The sequence below is a fragment of the Neopsephotus bourkii genome, unplaced genomic scaffold, assembly GCF_033783945.1.
Source record: "Neopsephotus bourkii isolate Nb327-2 ecotype Australia unplaced genomic scaffold, CSIRO-AGI_Nbou_v1 NB_318, whole genome shotgun sequence".
In the NCBI taxonomy this organism is placed as follows: domain Eukaryota; kingdom Metazoa; phylum Chordata; class Aves; order Psittaciformes; family Psittacidae; genus Neopsephotus; species Neopsephotus bourkii.
Genome location: NW_026900826.1, coordinates 8,325,521 through 8,345,532, shown reverse-complemented (window position 1 = coordinate 8,345,532; position 20,012 = coordinate 8,325,521). Strand labels below are relative to the sequence as shown.

General features: G+C 39.9%; 1 protein-coding gene across 2 annotated transcripts in view; it reads right to left on the bottom strand.

Moving 5' to 3' along the window:
• TLN2 (talin 2) overlaps nt 1-20,012 on the bottom strand; it is a 150,452-nt gene that overhangs the window by 56,113 nt on the left and 74,327 nt on the right. For both annotated transcript variants that reach the window (XM_061347597.1, XM_061347598.1), the window contains 16 exons: nt 18,755-18,859; nt 17,929-18,084; nt 17,255-17,356; nt 16,294-16,370; nt 14,577-14,757; nt 13,431-13,544; nt 12,687-12,795; nt 11,757-11,965; nt 10,934-11,032; nt 10,202-10,369; nt 8,459-8,753; nt 6,426-6,592; nt 5,421-5,549; nt 3,814-3,927; nt 1,940-2,053; nt 842-976 (listed from right to left, as the gene is read on the bottom strand). In XM_061347597.1, the coding sequence (XP_061203581.1) occupies nt 842-976; nt 1,940-2,053; nt 3,814-3,927; nt 5,421-5,549; nt 6,426-6,592; nt 8,459-8,753; nt 10,202-10,369; nt 10,934-11,032; nt 11,757-11,965; nt 12,687-12,795; nt 13,431-13,544; nt 14,577-14,757; nt 16,294-16,370; nt 17,255-17,356; nt 17,929-18,084; nt 18,755-18,859 (2,274 nt within the window). The remainder of the gene's footprint in view (nt 1-841; nt 977-1,939; nt 2,054-3,813; nt 3,928-5,420; nt 5,550-6,425; nt 6,593-8,458; nt 8,754-10,201; nt 10,370-10,933; nt 11,033-11,756; nt 11,966-12,686; nt 12,796-13,430; nt 13,545-14,576; nt 14,758-16,293; nt 16,371-17,254; nt 17,357-17,928; nt 18,085-18,754; nt 18,860-20,012) is intronic.

Sequence of the window (20,012 nt, the reverse complement as noted above, 5' to 3'; positions counted from 1 at the left end):
TTACACATCATTGATCCTAAACTCCCGCATGATATTCTTGGCTTGTGAGTAGCGTAACACACTGTTAAGAGCCACCAGGGGAATGAGATACACTCAGCTTGTGTACACATACCTTCACACTGGTAGTCCAGGCATTGAGAAAATAAGTGCTGCAGTCTGCACTTCATCTTTGACAAATAGCTACCTGTGCATCCTGACAAAAGTCACACACACACAGTGAGGCAGCCCACAGTCATCAGTACCTGACCTGGGCATTTTGATGTTAGCTCAGATGTAGCCACCTGTATCCTATAAACCTTGTTTGGCGCCTCAGTGCACACAAGAATCAAAGAACAGACTGTCCACTTTAAAACATGGTCGTTTTTTTAAAACCCATATATGATTTAGCAAGTGGTGTCTGAAACACAGATAGCCCCTGCTTCCCTGAATTTTAGAGGTGATAGCTCCAGTTCACAATCACTGTGACCACAACAGTGCTCTGCCTGGGTTCTCACCAGTTTGGCAGGTACACGAGACAGGCTCCCCTTCCCCTCTTCTCCTTCAGATGTAAAGCAGCTCAGAGCTTTGATGTGCTACTCTGTGTATAGCCTCCCCCTGTCTTTCTGGAAAGTGTAGCACAGGCTTTTCAATTTTCTTGCCATTTCTCCCTCCCCTTTCTGTTACGACACAGAAGCTACCTGTGACCGTGAGCAAACTGTGCACAAAGGGCAACACATAAAGTGAACGCTACCTGAGCATGAGTCATTCCCTTGGGGGAGACACAGTGGGCCAAGGAGAAGTGAGGCTGTGACCACCATCCAGGGCATCTTACTTTAGCTGGTTAAAACTAGCATTCACCTACCTTCTGGGAAGCTGTTCGTAGCTCAGCTAAGCTGGTAGCAAGATTCTTTGCACACTGACTTAGTTGCATTGCTGCTGCTTGATCAGCCACAGTGGGAACTGCAGCTTTAGCAGATGCCACCATCTTACTTCCAGGCTGTTCAAATAAGGAAGGGGGAACATTCAAGTAAGGAAGTAGGGAACACAGCTGGTTTTACTAGTTCATTTTCTTTAAATGTGGCTTAGGATTCAGTAAACAAACTGCTTTCTCCATTCACACAGTCAGGAGGTTTCCACATTTTCTATAATGATAATTGCATGCACTTCCCTGCTCCTTAACTACAACCCTCTAGATCCCTGCCTTTTAATCATGTGCTTCACGCTGTCATTATTTCATATGGCAGTGTCGTCTTCTGCAGAAGGACACACTGTGCTTTACTAGTTCAGTGACTTCTTCACTGGTACCAATGTCTGCTTGAGGCCTTTTGAGTACTCATGTTGACTACTTAAAAATACTGCAATATGCAGTTTTGCCATTCAGCATCCAGGCAGCACAAGCAGGTCCAGGTGGCACAGATGGCACAGAAAATTGGTTTCTTCTGTTTGTTTCTTGTAATTTCAACATTAAACCCAATAGGTTTGATATCAACATTCAATATTTTAACTTCTTTAAGACAAGTGTCTAAAAAAATTGGTAATACCCTCTTTTATTTGTAAAAAATTTTGGAGCTGCTTCTTGCACCACTAACTTCACCTTCACCAAGAAAATTACATCATCTCACATACTCAAACCTCTGCTTAGAAAGATGCTCAATTCTTTCCATCTTGTTCTTTAAACTCTTTTACAGAAGGCAAGTGTTACAGCAATGAATGTTTCTTCTCCACACACTTGACTTTTCTTCTTACTTTTATCCTCAGTTTTGGTGGTTTTCATTTTCCACAGATTCAACACACTTCAGCCATCTGACCTGAGGAACTGCATTCTCCTTAGCTATAGCTCACAGTCAGTGATGGACTTTTTAGAACAGTTTACTGCTTATTAGTCACAAATGAAAACATACAACACTACAAAATGCTTTTTGCTGTGACGGATTCTAGTACAGTGATTAATTCACTTCACCTGAAGGAAATTCTGGCTGGAATTTATTAAAGCAAGCTGGGCACTGAGGTCTTCTGACTGAGCTTGACTTCCTCTTACACCCTGCACCAACTGAGGAATATGGTCTGCAACATTCTACAAAAACAAAGAGAAAACCTTTTAAGAGATTAAAAGCTCCAAACCCACTGACAGACAAGCAAAATCTCTCTCCATCCCCCTTAAAGACAACCTGTGATAGTCAGAGGTACAACACTCCTGTGCCTTCACAGAATTCTTTAGGACACCATGAAACTGGATGAATACGTAATAGGATTTTTTCAGAGACTTCTACTTAAGAAATCATTATTCTAGCTACTGATTAAAGACCCTACAAAACAATCTAAGATTTTTCTGCAAAATTCCATGCAGAAAGTATTTTAATTCCTTTGCCAAGCTCGAAAGCTTATACTGGAGGGGACATGTTTTTCAGAAAAACATCGTCTTTTATACTTCAGCACCTCAGCCTCCTTTTCCTTAACTTCTAACAATACAAACTATATAATGTGGCTGGAGCACGCAACAGTGGGCATTGCTAAAACTTTATTCCTGAACTGCCCAGATTCATGCTCCTTGTCCTTCCATTCCACGATAAAACTTACTTCAGCAGTGCAGTATGAACTCCTCCCCTCCCCCCAAAAAAGTAAAAACGTATCAGCCTTCTCTGTTACCTAAGAAATGATCATCAAGAAACTGGAACGAACTGGAAACAATAAAGTGAATCAGCTCACCTTTTATTATTATTTTTTCAATTCATACTGAAATAGCAGCATCCTACATCACAATTTTGACATGCACTTGAGTTACCTTGCTTAACTACAACATTTTAGGATTAACCCCAAGAAATTGCTGAATGTTAATGTGGATTTTAACAATGCCTTCTTTACTGGTTTTGTTCTTGTTCCCCACATAGCTGCTCTTCCATCCAAAAGAAAACCCTTCTGCATTCTATTGTCTTTTCAATTTTTTGTTTGAACACAGTTTATTTAAAAGCCCTCAAGCAACATCAGTCAGAGCTAGAAATGAAGCTGCCAAATGTAGCTTAAACACTAAAAAGAACAGCTTCTCAGCAGGCTCTGAATTCCAGATTGGAACTATAAAAATGTGCTTGACTTCAGGCACACCTTGAAATCTGTGGTCTTGGCAGCTTCAAGCTAAGAATCATGTTAACCCTGTTGTAAGGTCTAGAATGTTTTTACAGTGACATTTCAGACTGCAGGTGCTTGTGTGCTGAACATCAGAGTAGCAGGATCAGTGCTGTTTGTTATCTAACCAGTATATTAAAATGAGGATTTCACTCCATTATAGTAGAAATCACTCTGCTACTCCATTCTTTGTCGTGGAAAAATCAAAGGTTACCTTTATATTAAAGTAGACCTCGGCCCCATTTCACTGTACGTATCAAAGGCCTGTTTTGATGATCACAGAGCTAATCGTGCTAAAGAGCACACTTGAGCCAGTGTACAGATTTCTCTGCAGACTCCTAGCATAGCTCTGCATATACAGTACTGCTGACTGATTTGCAGCAAAGCATTTACTTAAAGCACTTACTTCAGGTGAACTGCTTATTACTCAACAGATATATGCTGAGGTATATATGCCAGTCAATTCTTTGTAGTAAAGCATTTGCAGGGGTATTTGTAACAGCCAAATATGACTACATGGCAGTCACAGTAGCTCAGCTTCCCAAGGCTCTTCAAACAGTAAGGCAGGGAAGCTATGGGTAATTCAACAAATGAGGGTTCTCTAGAATCCATAGATGAATGTGTGTTGCAATACTATTATTACAGCAGGTGATCTTCAGCCCCCCATAAAGCAGAGCTCAAGAGTTATTTCTCAGGGGGTTGTGATACATTTACCTTACAGCTCTGCACAAGTTGCTGGTGGGCTGCTGTGTTCTTATTTGACACCGCTGCATTCTGAGAAGCTGCAATAGTCTGAGTAGCAGCAGCTGCAGCTTGCTTAGCAGCAATCTGTGGAGAAAAGGAAACAGACTTAAATCAGTGGTAAAAGTTGAAGTCATTTAGAGGGTGAAATACGTATTTTAGGCAACTTTGACAGTAACAACTTTTGACAGATTAATACACTGTATCCTTAGATTAGTTTGAATTGCCTTAAGGAAACTCAGAATTCTTCTCTCAAGATGAAAGTAAACTGAACACTGTTACCCACCTCTATCTTGACAATAAAGAAAAAGGTGGAACTGGGAGAATTCTAACCTCTTACTCCTTCATAACTTTAGATGCAATATGACCAAAAGCAGTCAGTTACAGAATAGAAATGGTCTAATCATTTAGCTCCTTACAAAGAAGGCCAGAGAAAACAGGCGAAGTATACACAGTGCTTCACACTGCTACATCAACACTTCTGACAAAGACTCAAGGGAGCCAGCTTCTACTGAGAATGCTTTATGGTAAAACCAAAGACACCAAACTTATGCAGAGGTAGAAAATATTGATATTGGTGAGCCTGAAAGCACTGAGAAGATTAAAAATTCAACCATTCATCCAAGCTATTCAAACATTTTATAACATTCTTTTCTTTAACTGGCCCACTAAATACAACCAAGCAGGAAGCTCATTGTTACCATTACACATTTCACTCAGTATGGCAGTATGTACTGTAAAACAAGTAAATTATCCTTTTCATAAAGCTTTCTTGCATACAGCCACAAAACTGAGACATCAGTGTTTATTTCCTGAAATACTGCTCATTTTTGGTTCTAGTCAGATAAAAGTAATTTAAATGCACTTCTGGAACACAGTTATCTCCTTGAGCTTTCCTTGTTTGTCTAATCTCATTACACTTGACTACTGTAAAACCACAGTTGGAAACCAGGATTTATGAAAGGTTTCTTTTTTCAATCTGTCTTTTCTACATTTTAGGCTGTGAATGGGAAGATCAAACCTTGCCTACAAACTTCACAGGTATTTTATTCTTATTGCACAGCAAATTGCCTTTCTCCCTCTTGGCTGTCCTATCAGATAGGATGTATCTTTTTATTTCTGCGTTGATTCTCCAGATAAAGTACCAGTTTATTTGGATATGCTGCAACTCAACATATCTTTTTATGGAAATTTACATGAAACTGGTAGATACACTAGGACAACCACCAAAAGACAGTGTGTAAATGACAGATCATAGAGATAAATGAAAACAGAAATGAAGTACTTTCAGTTCAGCTGTTCGAAATCTCAGCTATTCTAATTTTATGACTGGGCCACCATCAAATGTCTCCTGAGTCACTTTACTACGTCAGTGATAAGTTGCTCAATTTTCTCAGGACAATGGTATCACAAACTAGCATCTCAAAATCCAAGCCCTGTACTCTGGACGTGAGCTTGCAGCGCTGTTCTGTGCTTAGCACTTTTCCTGAAATAGGCATTTTTGCTTGCTTGAGATTATCTACTGATACTAATTACCAAAATGGAATAAACTGCAAATTCAACAGGCTCTGGTTTCCAACCTCTAATCTGTTGACAATTTTCTTCTTGATGGCATTCTGTGCAGCAGCATTTGTAGCAACCCGCAGTCCCTCCGCTGCTTCTCTCAGACGCTGCTGTTGATCCTCATTTTCAGGGTTGGCTGCAGCTCCCTGCACAAGATTTCAGAGAGAAAACCATGAGCCTTAGTAAAAATTCCTGGAGAAAATGTAGATGATTACCAAGGCTTTAGTTCCAGACAGTGTCTGCTACACTGCCCTTTATTTTCCTTATATTGTCTTAACCAAATTTAGAAGAACGTTAAAGTGTTGCAAGACTTTGAAGCGGACAATTTATTGCTGGTGCAAGGTTGTTACCATGTATGTTAGGTATCGTGAGGAAGGCAGCTGAACATTTGCTTTATACACTACTTTAGGTGCTTGGGAAAAAACCCCTGTGTAAATCACCAGATCTGTAATAACATACTTTGATGAATGTAGGCTTTGAAAAGAACAGTTTCAAAATTCCCAGTTCTATGTGCCTTTCAGGAGCTGCAGTCCAGACCCTGAGATTTAACCCAGTAGGTTTTCTTCATTTGAAGTCTGAGAAAGTACTTGCAAGTCAAGTATATGCTCTGCAGCCAGCCATATGGGCCTTCTAGAGCCCTAGCAGAATGGCTGGCCCTGATCTGTAAATATCATGTAAGTGCAGGGTCCGAGAAACAATGCCAAAGCACTTATTCCCTAGTGGGTTTAAACAGAGTTCTCTTGTGAGAACAGGAAGGAGGGGGGGAAACAGCACAGGCAAAATTTCCCAGGTGGAGGGAACTGTTCCTAAGTTGCCTTAACACCTTTTGTAAGAGATAGTTGTGACTGCTATGGGTTATTTTTTCTCAATGTATGATCACAATAAATTGTTAAATGCAGAACATTTACTGGTTAAGAAAAAACATCTGTACTATCAGCCACATCCTATGTATGATATCCCACATACTGCTTTATGTATAACCATACAGTTTGAAGCTGTCAGTTATTTCACTTTCCTGGTACCTTTGCAGCTTCAACCATGCGGGCTGTAGAATCTGCCAGGAGCTTTGCAGCAGCCAGAAGCTTCTTAGAGTTCTCCATGTCGATTTCTGCTTCAGCATCTGACCTCATGGCATTGACGAGATCAGAAGTGGCTTGAGCCAGTACCCTGGCCTGCCGTACCATTTCACCTGCAGGGTACAGTTATACCTTTACTTTCCTTCTCTCTGCATTTCAGTTTCCATTTCAAAAGTCATCTCAACAAGATAAAAATAAAGTCACATTTGCCAAAGTATTCTTTTGATGAAGCATTCTTTTGACTTGAAAATGGTATTCAAAGTTCATAACTTAGGAGCTTCACAAACAAAATATTGGATTGCAACATAAATGAAGGAAACTGCTACAGAGGAGAGGAAAAAACATAGTATTTACATTCTAGATAAGAAGACAAACCCCAACACTTTAAGGAAATTTTGAATACATAGTTCAAGGAAGCTCCTGGCCTAGTGAAGACTAATAATTTTGCTTTCAAATTACAGCCAAGGTTTCACTTTTAATAAAAATTATCCATTTTTCACCTATTCTTCTTCTCTGTCTAATATAAACTAAACTGTCAGAAGAGAGCCAGCACCAATTAGGTAGGTTTAGCCAAAAAACAAGGTGTATACTTAAGATACCAGAGTCATGGTGAAGAACAGGGGTGAAACAGCGATGCTTCTGAAGTGGATAGACACCCTTTCTAGGGCAAATTCATTTGGTCACCAAAGCATAGACTTGAACTCCTTTGTAATAGACTGTAGTCCATAAAGCCTTGGGCTTTCTGCAGGTTATCAGATCAATTAGGATGTATTTGAACCTAAGGTCTCATTCTTTCCAAATGCTCTTAAAAAATCATGGGAAAGAAAACCAAAGCAGCATTTTTCTCATGTGTTAAGGTGACTTTGGGGCTTCAGAATTAAATTGCCTCCTTACCAGGCTGCTTTGCTCAGAAGCAGGCAAAGCAGTTAGTTTTCTAGCTTTTATAGAGCAAGGTGTCCCTGCCCATGGCAGGGGGGTTGGAACTTGATGATCTTAAGGTCCTTTCCAACCCTAACTATTCTATGATTCTATGATTCCCCAAAGTGCAATTTTGGAATTAAGGTTTTTACTAATAATGGTAACTCAGTTCCCAGTCCAAATATTCCACTTCCCAGTCCAAATATTCCACTTATTAAAAAAAAAACTTTAAATGCCCTTTCTTACAGCATTAAGCCAGTAAACCAAAGCAGAAAGAATAACCTGCTTGGGTAATAATACAGCAGTCACAAGCCAGAGTCTCTTTGCTGTTAAAATTGTGACCTCAGAAGTGCAGGAAGTTGGAAACACAGAACGGAATCTGAACACCTTCTACTAAAAAATAAGTATCGCGCAACAAGATATTTGACTGTGAACAGAAATAAAATGCTATTCAAGATCATCTCTTTCACTGCAGTCTTATGTACAGAAGCTGAATCATAAGTGTCAGCTAAAAATAAAACTTGACATGGCTTCCTGTGCACATCTACAGTAACTAGATTCCTTAGTAATTTACTGGTTCTTTACTAAAAATTCATATTGGATTGGTTAAGTATCAGGCATCTCAAGTTTTGGTTAGTTCTAGAAGCTGCACATTTTAAAAACATCACAGAAAAAAAAAAAGCAGGATAAAGTTTCAAAACCTACAACAAATCTAGGTATAGAGAAATCAGTCAGTGGGAAATATCTGCCCAGGTACCTGTCTTTATATTTGAAGATGAGAAACTGCTACACAATTCTGTGAAGTGAAGCAGTGGTAGAAAATAGACAAAATATTGCAGTGATCCTTTAGCATGAGACTCATTGTTTCCACAGAATATTCATTCTACTTAGCACACAGCTGTGTACACACTGCTGATTTAATATTATGGGCTGAATGATTACCCATCATCACAGCACTAGCCTAGAAACACAGTACACCAGAGAAGTGACTTTTTACTTGTACTATTTGAAATGTCCACATCTCTGACTCATGAAAAGCTAGTTTCATTAGAGAAACTTACCAGCATCTCCCATTGAACTGAAAATACTCTCTGTGACACACATGATGGTATCTGTAGCCTGGTCATAGCGTCCAATGGGCTCTCCCCTGCTTGCAAACTGGCGGACATGCTGCAAGAGGTCATTCAGGGCTTGGCTGACAATGCTGGCAGCTGCACTGACCTGCTTCAGTAACTCAGTGTCATCTGTGGCAGCCTGGCAGGCCCTCACGCAGTTCTCCACCGAACGGTCTACCAGTTTCCCTGCCTCAATCAGCTGTTCCTGACACACTGGAGAGCTGATGGTGGGACTCACAACCTGCATGGGGAAAGGACACAAAGCATTCAGAAAAGGTTTATCTGCAAATTTCCTAACTACTAATCCACTACATCAGGTTTCTGTTTTCCATTGACAGAAAATCCTGGAAGTATTTAAATAGGTAGTTTCAGACATCTAGATTAGGAATCTGGATTCTGCATACTGTTAACTGGATTCTAAGAATGGAAGTCCCTTTCTTGTTTCATGCTTCTTGAACAGCTACTGAACTGAGAAAACCACAGAGAATGGTTCCGGAAGGCAGGCATGGGCCAAACTCCTCTAGAATAACTACATCATCTGACAGGCTCCTGCTCCCCTGGAATTCCAAATAAAATGAAATCTGAACTGGAACTGGTCTTGTAAAGCCTTCTCATATCAGCCTTTTGTTTGTTTGTTTAAATAAAGGTAGTGCTTCACACAAGTCAAACCATGTTCTACTTCTGAAGGACAAGTAATAAACAGGTAGTAAACCTACAGGTTAGAAACAAGCCTCCCTTGTTTTGTTCAGGCATATCCAGAGAGCCTTCAGCAATGGGAAAAGTTTACATATTTTACAAGGAAAATAGGAGGCCGCTGGGTGTCTTATGCCATATTGAACAAATTCACTGGCAGTAGGAACGTCGAGTCCAAATAATGAAAATCCATATACATGGATTAAAAAAAGCCCTTGCAGCCAGAGGAAAAAAGTAGAAAATATATAAAATTTAGTACCTAATATTGGCTGTTAATTTTAATAGAATCCTTCTGGCTGTTTTGTTTTCTGCAGAAGATGACGATGCAGAATTTGAAAGCAGCATCCAGGTAGGCAATGAGAACTGTTTCATAATGTAAATGTAAACAAGTGGTTTGTTTCTTTAGTTTTTAGACAAAAAAGGCTGCAGAAGTTGTACTGTTCCAATTGCAGACTTCAGAATTTGAGGTATGAGCTCCACTCCTTTGTAATTTGCTTTGACTGAACACCACTACTTGGCCAAAAGCAATGGATTTATTAAAATGACTGGGCTACTTTAAATTAGTGTAAATATATTGAAAATCAATGATGACCAAATTGATTTTATTTTCAGCAAGAATACCAACTTTTCATTATTTAGCTTTGCATGAGGTAAACCCATCCTAACTCCAGGCTTTCACTGATAACTTACATAGTGATCCCCAGCCAAGATGCCCTTCTTAAGCCAAAGTTTTCTAGTTTTTTATCACTATTAGTAACTCATCAGATGGGCTCTGTTTTTTGTGGAAACTTCTCTGGAGATTGCAGCAACACCTCCCATACTCAGGGCTCCTGATTGCCACTGTTATGGGTGACAATACATTAATCAAAACCTTTGATATTGCATAAATTTAGAGCTATGATATTAACACAGCATATCGCCAGAGGCCGCTGGAAATACAGAGAAGCACAGACACAAACCAAGAACTTGCCACCTCATGGGCACTGCTAGCCTCACCTTTGCACAAGCCACAAGCTGGGAAGTAGAGAGTGCGCACTGTGTAGCAGCAGCAATGACCCGGTTCTGCAGGACAGTGTCCTCTGCGACCTGTGCTACGTTCTTGGCCTTCAGCACTAACATGGCAGCAGCATTTGCAACAGCTTTCGCCAGACTCATAAGAACATCCTGGTACAATAAAGGGAAAACCCAATCTTATGAACAAAAAAAAGTATGTTTTTGTTAAGATTTATATTAAGAATTTATATTACGATCATTTATATTAAGATCAAGTCTTCTAAAGGTAAGAAGTTCTCTTGTATCAAAACTGAAGCATTTTATTTCATGTAAAGCAGCAAACGTGGCTATTACTTAGAAAACTTGACAGTTCTCCATCCACGTTACCAACTTACTGGATGGTATGAGTCAAATTTTGAATTGGCTTGGAGTCCACAAGAACAGATCTATGTCCCAAATGCATTTGAAACACTGAGGAGACTACAGTGCAAACAGCTCTCCATGAAGCCAGAAAGCATCTGTATGATGCACAGAATGAAGTGTGGGTTCCCATGAAATCAGCACTTTGTGATTGTATAATTAAAAACGATTTCACAATGGATTAACCTCAATTAGCAGGGAGAAACTTTCAATCTGGCATTTCCTAACCGCACTTTAGGAAGCCTGGTTTTATGCAGAGGCCTCCTCATTAGTAAGTTGCACATTTCTGACAGTGAGAAGCAACCCCCTCATTACCTGGAACCTTTCATCTGTTTCATTCTCTCCAATTTGTCTCAGTAGCTCCCCGCTTGCTTGCCCAATGCTTCCAGCTGCAGTCAGAACTGTCTGTCGAGGCTGGAAAAATAGAAGGGTGAAGTACATTAATTCAAAGAAAATGATCTTTACTTGAATTTTAGATTTCCTCCAGGAACTTCTGCATTAGCATGCAATCAATATGGCTAAAAAAACCCCATTACACAACAGAAATACTTTGGAAAAATCTTTACTTTTCCAAATACACAACTGCACATCCATATTTCACAGGTTTCACGCAAAGTGCCCCAGAGAACTTGTAAAGAATTTCACAGAACTCAATAAGACATTGTTGTAATAACTCTATTAAGGATGAATAGTCAATATGCCAACTGATGTGCAACATCAAGAAATTTCATGTTCTTCAAAACATAAACACTTGAAGAGATCCAAGGCATCTTATATGTCAAAGTAGATACAGACAGTAAAGAAAAAGAATCATGGATGAGTATCTCTCCACTTCCTATTAAACTGAGTCTTACTACTGTTCAAAATTTGTTTCAAAGAGAATACAGGACCCAGATAAATGAACTATTTATTACACAAATCAATTAACCTCTGCAAATAACATAGGACATTCTAATATCAAGGTGCAATACTTAAAGGCCTGAAGACAGATGAAGGACTCAGAAACAGTGAAAAGAACTTGCTCAGGGGAAATTGCTTGGCGTGGAGCAGGCAATGTTAGCTTAGAAGCTAACATGTCTCAAAAAAGCCAAAGCCACGCATTTCACAGAGAGAACTTGAGAAGTTTCCATCTACCCACCTCTCCTGAAGTGGGTTGCACAGCCTTCAGCAAGTCTGAGACAGCACTGGCCAAGGTTCGAGCAGCTTTCAGGAGGTCTTCTCCACTTCCAACTTCATCATCCATGAGAGCAGCAAGCAGTTTCACGCCTTTAGACATCTCAGTGAGGTTGGAAGAGATGGTCGTAATTGCACATCCCACAGCAGTGTAATCAGTGTCAACTGGGTCCCCTGTAGAGAAAGTGTTTTTTCATGGTCATAATGCTTTACTGGTTAAAAGGGAAAAAGAGGCAGCTACCCCAGGCTACACTCTGGTAAGACTCAAAAGAGACATTTCAAGATAGCCAAGCAATGCCTACTAAGTAGTTTCATTGTCACTTTAACAAAAAAAAAAAAAAAAAATCAGACTGACAGGATTTTCCCAATTTCTGTATTTCTTCTTCTACAAGAATTTATCTTCTAATAGAATTTCTCTTCATTCAGTACAATTTGCTGAGCAGTTCACATTTTCAGGTATCTTCCAACACTGAAAGAACCCAAAGTAATAGAGTAGTGACCCCTTTAAGCCACTCACAGCTCCTCCAATTTGTAATTTGCTCAAGAAAATACCCCACCATCAATAAGCGCATAATCTCTCTCTGACAACTGTCAGATCAAGAATGCTTTTTTTTTGTAACAACTTTGCAAACATCCTCTATCATACTCTGTGGAGTAAGCAAGCCACATTTTATCTTCATCAATGGTCGTATCTTTAGTGTAAGAGAGAAACTGAAGATACAAAGAAAGTGTTGGGAGGGGCTGAAAGCTCATTTCACACATCAATATACTTAGCTACTGGGGTAATTTCAAGAAAAATTTTCTCCAGCTGCCCCATACTCAGCCCTTGTGTTACTTGAATTAGATGGAGAAATAACTAGGAGACTGCAAGGAGATCCTTCCCTTTTAAATTTACCTGCTGTAAGGTTAACAACAGATGCAGTTCCTGCAGTGATAGCATCAACCTGAGAGTGTATTTCATGTTTTGATTCATCAACCTTGTTCTGAACCCATACTCTAGATGCCTGAAGAGCAACAACAAAAGAATTAAAGATTGCAGTGAGGTTCTGTAAGAGGAGATACTTCGAAATCTCTCGTTCCTTCATGAACCTTTAAAAGCGAAACAGAGGACAACAACCAAATGCTTAAGTGACATACGAAAACAAGCATTTTCTTTTGCTGAATCACTCACTACAGAATTGCTACCACATTTCAAGAGCTGCCCTTTTGAGGTAAATGCCAGAAACAGTGCCTCTATGAAGGCTAACTGACAGTCCCCCATAACCAATAGTCTCCTGATCTGTTCCTCTGCCCTAACCTGGATCAGGAGTGACAGAAACCTGTTTTTTTATTTTCCAAGTGTCCTGGAGGCAGTCACTTCCACCATAAATATTGCCCATAGTTTGTGTTAATTTGTACATATGCACAAGGTGCTGGCAAGACTCCAGACACGGCTATGCAAGGAATTCTGCCACACCTGATCTCAGAAGACTGATCAGAGTCAGGTGGAACACTGTACATGAGTTCCTTAAAGAGAACACAAAATTTTATCTCATTTTGAAAGCTTTACCAATACCACTTTAGATCCAGGGATAATGACTGATCTCTAAACACCCCAAAGCATTAAGATCCATTTCCATGAGGGACCAGAAAAGCTCACCATGTCCTGCCCTAAAGGTGGTAGGTTATCGACTTCACTGAGGTCAGCTTGTGCCTGTTGAACAGCATGCATACTGGAATTGATAGTCCCCATCAAGGCCTGCTGAGCTGAGGTCTGAAAGGCAAAACAAGGAAATGGCTGTGTGCTACATTCCAAATGGCCCTTCAAACAGATGTTACACACGCATGGAAAGACAGTGAGTGACAGCAATCCAACACCAGGCCATTTCAGAAAGCTACCTTTTCCCTGGTGCAATGGAAAAAGCAAAGCTTTCTAACACTCTTCTCACACAGTCTTGCTTCAGCCCATGTCATTTTATACTCCTTGCTACTTGCACATACTAATAAAATGCTGAAGTTTCTCAGATCAAGCAATGCACAACAGACACACAGAAAGACACCAAGCTGTCTTAATTTGCATTCTATGAACATAAGCATGAAAACTAAATTTGCTTCAAGGATATAACATTACTGACTTCCTGGCACAGCCTACCAATGTAATCAAGTACCATTCTAAAACTGAATTACCATCAATATGCATAAGCTAACGGAAGACTGAAGGGTTTTAGGTAGAGCAGAATATGTATTGGGTGCCTGCAGCCCTGCAAACACCAACGTCTGACAAGGATGGAGAGGATTAGCTCCAGGTGGCAGAGCAGAGACTCCCCGGCTGCTCCTGGGAGAGACCACAGTGGAGCAGGTTATTCTGCTGCAGCCTGCAGAGAGGGCCATGCTAGCAGATATCCACCCTGCAGCCCACAGAGGACTTTGCATTGTAGCAGGTTGATATTTCCCTGAAAGAAACTACATCCTATGGAGACCCCACACTGGAAGAGAGTCCTGACAGAAACTGCAACTCATGGAGGACTCTCACTGGAGCAGGATCTCCTGAAAGCAGCTGCAGCTCATAGGGGACCCACACTGGAGCCAATTTATCTTGAAGGACTGTAGCTCATAGACAGGACCGATGCTGGAGCTGAGGAAAAGCATGAAGAAGAAGGAGCAGAAGAGAGAGGCTATTATAAACTTACAGCTTGGGAACAGGGAGTAGAAGAGTTAAGCTGTTTCTGACTTACTTTCAGCACAGACAAGTTTCAAACACACACAAAAAAGTAAAGTTTCAAATACAAAACAGGAGTTTTCTCACAAGCGGAGGCATATGTCCTCTGTGCATCTGGCCAATTGTGACTTGCTGCTGGGGAGAAGGCATGATGCCAATGTTGAAAGTCTCTGGGCCACTGGACCCTGAACGCATCACAGCTGGTAGTGCCACAGAGCCATGCTCCACCTTCCCTGTTCGGTTGAACTGCTGCTGCAAGATGGTAGGTCTGGAAAGGAGGAAAAATACAAAATACAATACAGGGCATTAGCTCCTGCAGATCAATCTCTGTTGGACACTCTTCCTTCAGGATTTTAAATTGCATTTCACAATGTTTGGAGAAGCTGGAAAACTTCCCAGTTTTACTTTCTAACCATTTTCTAACATTTTAGAAAAATAACATTAAATTGGGGTTTTTGACAGATCAAATGTTAGTAGCCCTAATAAGCAGGCACCAAGCAAGCAAGCAATGTGCTGTTTTGGTGTATGTGGTACAATAGCTTTACCCCTTTCAGACATATGACAGACAGAACCTTATGGCATAACAATTGCTTTGGTTTAGTTGTTTCACAGACTGATTAACAGAAACCATTTTACAAGAAATCCCTAAACTTAACATTCTTCCTTCTTCATACACACAAGCATACACAGCATATGCTAATAATCTGGCAGCCTACCAAATAATGAGCTGGGAGGCAGGATACTTTCAAGAATAATAGTTATGTCATCCATGCTCATGAAGTACTTTGCCAGATATACTGTTCATAATTAAAAATATTTAATTCAAGCTTTAACAGCTAGAAAGTCTAGCTTTAACAACTACTACGAAAACAATTATTTCAATTGGGAAAAATCTTGTATTCATCTGTTACAAGTTTTGGGCTTCTTTGGACAGAATTTAGCTAAGAGTATATTCTGGAAGTGATTTGGAAAGGGCAGTGTCAAAAGCAAGCACATCTGAATACGTACAATTTGTCAAAAGCTGAAATTTCACATAAGGCCACATTAAATATCTAACAAGTCTATCTCCTATAAACCATGTAATAAATCCGGGAGACTTCTCACATACACACTGCTGACACTACCATAATCAGAGCTCCAAGAGGAAACTTGAGTAGCTCATTACAGCTTGTAATTCCACAAACCTATTTGTGATCTTTCAGTGCAAGGAAAGATTGAATATTCCTTTCAAGAGCATGGCCAGCTCTACAGCTCTGCTTTTGCTATCTTCAGTTACTCTCCCATCAGAACCACAGCCTGATCTACTAGTACCAAAGCTACCTTTACCCACATCACACATCTGATTTGTCTAAAGCAATTTGATGAAATAAGGCAGCTCTGTTCGAGAACCAGTATACAATTGACAAAAGTTAATTTACCTAGCAGACACAAGCAACTAAAACCTTGTAAATACTAGATACTTGTATGAACATCAAAAATATAGTGCATCTTCACTACTGCTGAAGTACCCTCCCCAGCATCCTACTGAATTACAGCCTCAGTTCCTTTGCTCAAGAGTCAAGATACCACAAGCTGGTGCCACAGCTGGTTTCTTTAACCACCAGTTTTGTGACAAATACCTGCTCTTTAGTCCTCAAACGAAGCTAGGAGCCAGCTGAACTATTTGGGGGAAGTATTTCCTTCTGCTGAAATAACCTGTAGAAAATCCTTAACAGTAATAACCACAGTATTGCATTTGAAAAAAAAGCTGCCCCAGCTAAAAGGCGTCACTCAAAGAGCATTTCCTTCTGTTGTATATACTCACTTCTTAGGTGAAACAGATTCTTCCAACATGGTTGATTCCTCATCACCTTCAAGTCCAAATCTATCTTTACTTTGCTTCTGGAGGGGAAATAAAAATAACAAATTGTTGTCAAACAACGTGTGCTGCTTTTTGCTTTCACTCCACCATTTCCTTGTCATTTATCTGAAACCTAGTCAAATAATTTGCAGAGTCATGTCTGGTGCGAACACCATGCTTTTTGGCAGTGTGTGACACAATACCTCCTACCTCAGAAGACGTGCTCTTCAGCATTTAACAGAGCAGGTTCTAAACCATGGCAGATTAAGCGTATAAAGGAAAAAAGCCTATTGCTGCTTTTTTGAACAAAGGTATAAAAAAAGTGCCGAGATACAGTCTTTTCTCACAAAAAATATTTAGAGTACTGAGTGATATGCAACAACAGCAAATCCTGGTACAGATCAGACACGTACCATGTTTCTCTCTGTTCTCTTCTAACTCAGGAGCATCAGATTGACTCAGATAACTGGAACTCAGCTACAAGTCACCTTTAGCATCCTGAAATGTTATTATATGCATACATGCCTCAAACACAGATATCTTCAACTTGACACCTGGAAACTGCATGCTTCTCATTCGTATCGTGAATCTTCACGGGGGGTTATTAGTTAACCTCTTCCTAATTCCATTCATTTTAAAACTGGCTGTGTCAGCAGATTGCGAAGAAGAAATTGAAGACTGGAAGGGAGTGGAAATACATCTGTATTCTATCAAGACAGCAAGGCTGCTTTCGTTTTGCACTAGAGAGTGAAGTTACTTTTGAACCAAGTTTTAAACCATCTATAGAAACCTGCAGTTTATTTAACATTTATTGAATCTGACACTGACTTCATGAGAGAAAAAGACCTGCAGTTTGCGCACATTTGAGCTTTTCCACTGCTGTACAGCGATTTTTTGCTGTGCTTTTACTATGTTGGTACTTTACCTTCTTTAGGATGATATCAATGTAACCTGCTATTAACTGAGAGATCTGTTCTCCTTCAGTGGTCTGCACCGAGTAATAGCTTTCTTGATATTCCCCAAAATCCTGAAGGAGGTAAAAATTAAATAAAATTAAATATCCCTCTCAGTACCAAATATGAGAGAATTCAGGTTTTAAAATTGTTTGTACAGACTTATTATTACATGCAACTGTAAGTGAACCTGCTCCAAGACTCTAAGCCAGTTTATATATGGAGGGTGAGGCAGAAGAGGAGAAGGATGCTTTTTATAGCAGTTTAATAACAGACGTTTCATAAACTGAAATGCCTATACTCAGTCTGGCTTTATCAGACTCCGTCACTAAAGGATGGAGAAAAGTCTTCAGAATTCTATTCGAAAGCATTAGTAGTTAGGCACAAAACAGACTTAATTGGTGTTTTTTGAAGAGATTTATAGAGTATTTCTGGACAACTGGTCCATCTAGAAACGTCAAAATACAGATTGATTTTAAACAGCAGTATGGGCCAGTTTATTAGCTTAGGACTGACTCTATATAATGCTAGAAAATTACAGACAGAACAAGTTACAATGAAGAATTTGTTCTGAATATAAGTCCATCTCTTCCTTTCTCCTTGCCACATAGATCCCTCTGCCTCTGAATATATACAAAAAGGTTACCAGAGTGAAGCTTTTAGGTGAGGCAGCCCAGCGTTTTACAGTTGTCAGTGGCCATTCCTGCAAAACTTCCTTGGTCCTCTCATCCACACGCATCACCGAGTCTTTGGTAACACCCAGCAAACGAGGAACCAGCTTGTTTTTGCCTTTCATTTTTTCCTAAAACAAAATTGTTTTTCATTCAAACAGAGCTTGCCACAGGAGAAAGGAAAGTATGATGGAATATACTGACAGAAGGAAGCACCTGGCATGCAGACTAGGACAGTTTAAAACTCCAGGCTCAGTTTGTCCGATCACAGGCAGGGATTTTCAAGCAATGTATTAACATTAAGAAGCCCTGGTCTTTGGTGGATCTTTGCTATGCAGTTCAAAAGACACTCCCTCTTCCCCCTCCTCCAGAAACAGAAGCATTTTAGGGATTATGGTAACAAATCTTTGGCCTCTGTAAAACTTTATCAGGTGACAAAGCTTTTCTTCCAGTGCAGTTTTTCTGCACACAATCTGTATTCTCATTAAGCTTATAAATAGCGACAACTTATGAGCTCTTTGTTAATGTTTTTCTGAAGACAGGACTTTGTTGCTAATCAAAAGAAAAAGCAGAAATGTTGATGTAAAGAATTTAAATCATGACAGACTCAACTTTCTGGAAGAACTATGACAAGGATCTAAACTGAAATTGTAATTCTGTCCCACATGTAATTTACACCTTTTTCCAAATGCTGCTCTCAGACAGAAGGCTGAAAGAACATCTTTGACCTTTGCTTAGTGAAGAATCTGAGGTACATACATAACCAAGCACACAGTATGATCACAGCAAGATCTACATTACCTTCACAAGAAAAAAGGACACTCCGTAGGTCCGCAGGGAGCGGGCTAGTTTCACATACTTCACTTTGGCTTCTATTTCAGTCATCTCACCACAGTTTTTGTGCTCCTGTAAAGAGAGTTCAGTATCACTTAGGCAGAAACAAACAAACAAAGGGTTTAGCTTTTCCCTTTTTAACGATGCTCTAGTTAATAATCATCACAACCAGAGTGTTTGAAAACAATACTGGCTAAAAAATGTCAGCTGTATCCTGTAGTTCCTCACAAAGGAGAACATAACCGGTGCACCATTAGGTTTCATAACACCTCTTTACTCAGCTTTAAAAAATAATTTAGAAGTTCCAGCACCCATATTTTTTCCAACAAACAGACTATTTATTCTTTCTTTGTGCCCAAACCCTCTGACTCATGAAGGCATCACACCTTGCAATTGACTATTTCTCATCTCTTGTACGTTCTTCCAATAGGCTTTTTCTTGCAGTTGCCCTGTTAGCTACAATTTTTTTCCATCACATGAAAAGAATTCTATTGATGAAGAAGCAGCAATGATTTTTCTAATTTTTTTATTATTATTTTTCTAAATAAAAATCCTGGAATACTCATCTAGGTTTGTCTGGTAACTCTCAATTTCTGTTTATTACTTTAACAACCTACTCGTTAATAAACTATAACCTGGAAGCAATGGCAGCTACCAATATTATGTACTCAAACAGCATCTGCTCTCCTACCCTAGACCATTCTTCTGAAAACCCTCTCCCAGTGTCCTACTGTTTAAATACTGTTTGTGGGATCCCTGTCACACCCCATCTTCCCCTTGCACTCTTCTAAATTGCTGGTTGCTGCCTTTCATACTGGCTGATGGCACCTGAGGGAGCACCAAGAATGTGGGAAACACTTTGCTGCTCCAGTTTAAGTTACCATCTTGACAATGGTTCATGGAGAATCACTAGCATGAGCAACTGCAACTCCAGAAAGCCTTTTGCATCCCAAGGACATAGACTGATCATGTCTCTCAAGTTCAGTGCACAGAGAGCACAAGTGGGATCCAAAAGAGCAAGGAGCCCAAATGTAGTCACTGCAGATGGAGTACTTGGTGAAAATCACCTGCCAAACTCAATACTGTTATGCCTCAGGGCAACAGCTGATTTTTATCAGAAAGACAGCTTGCTTAATTCTACTTGCTATTATATCTTTGCCCAGCATCAGTGCCCTCACTGATCAGTTTCTTATCAATGCGTTAAAGCATGTAATGATTGAAACTA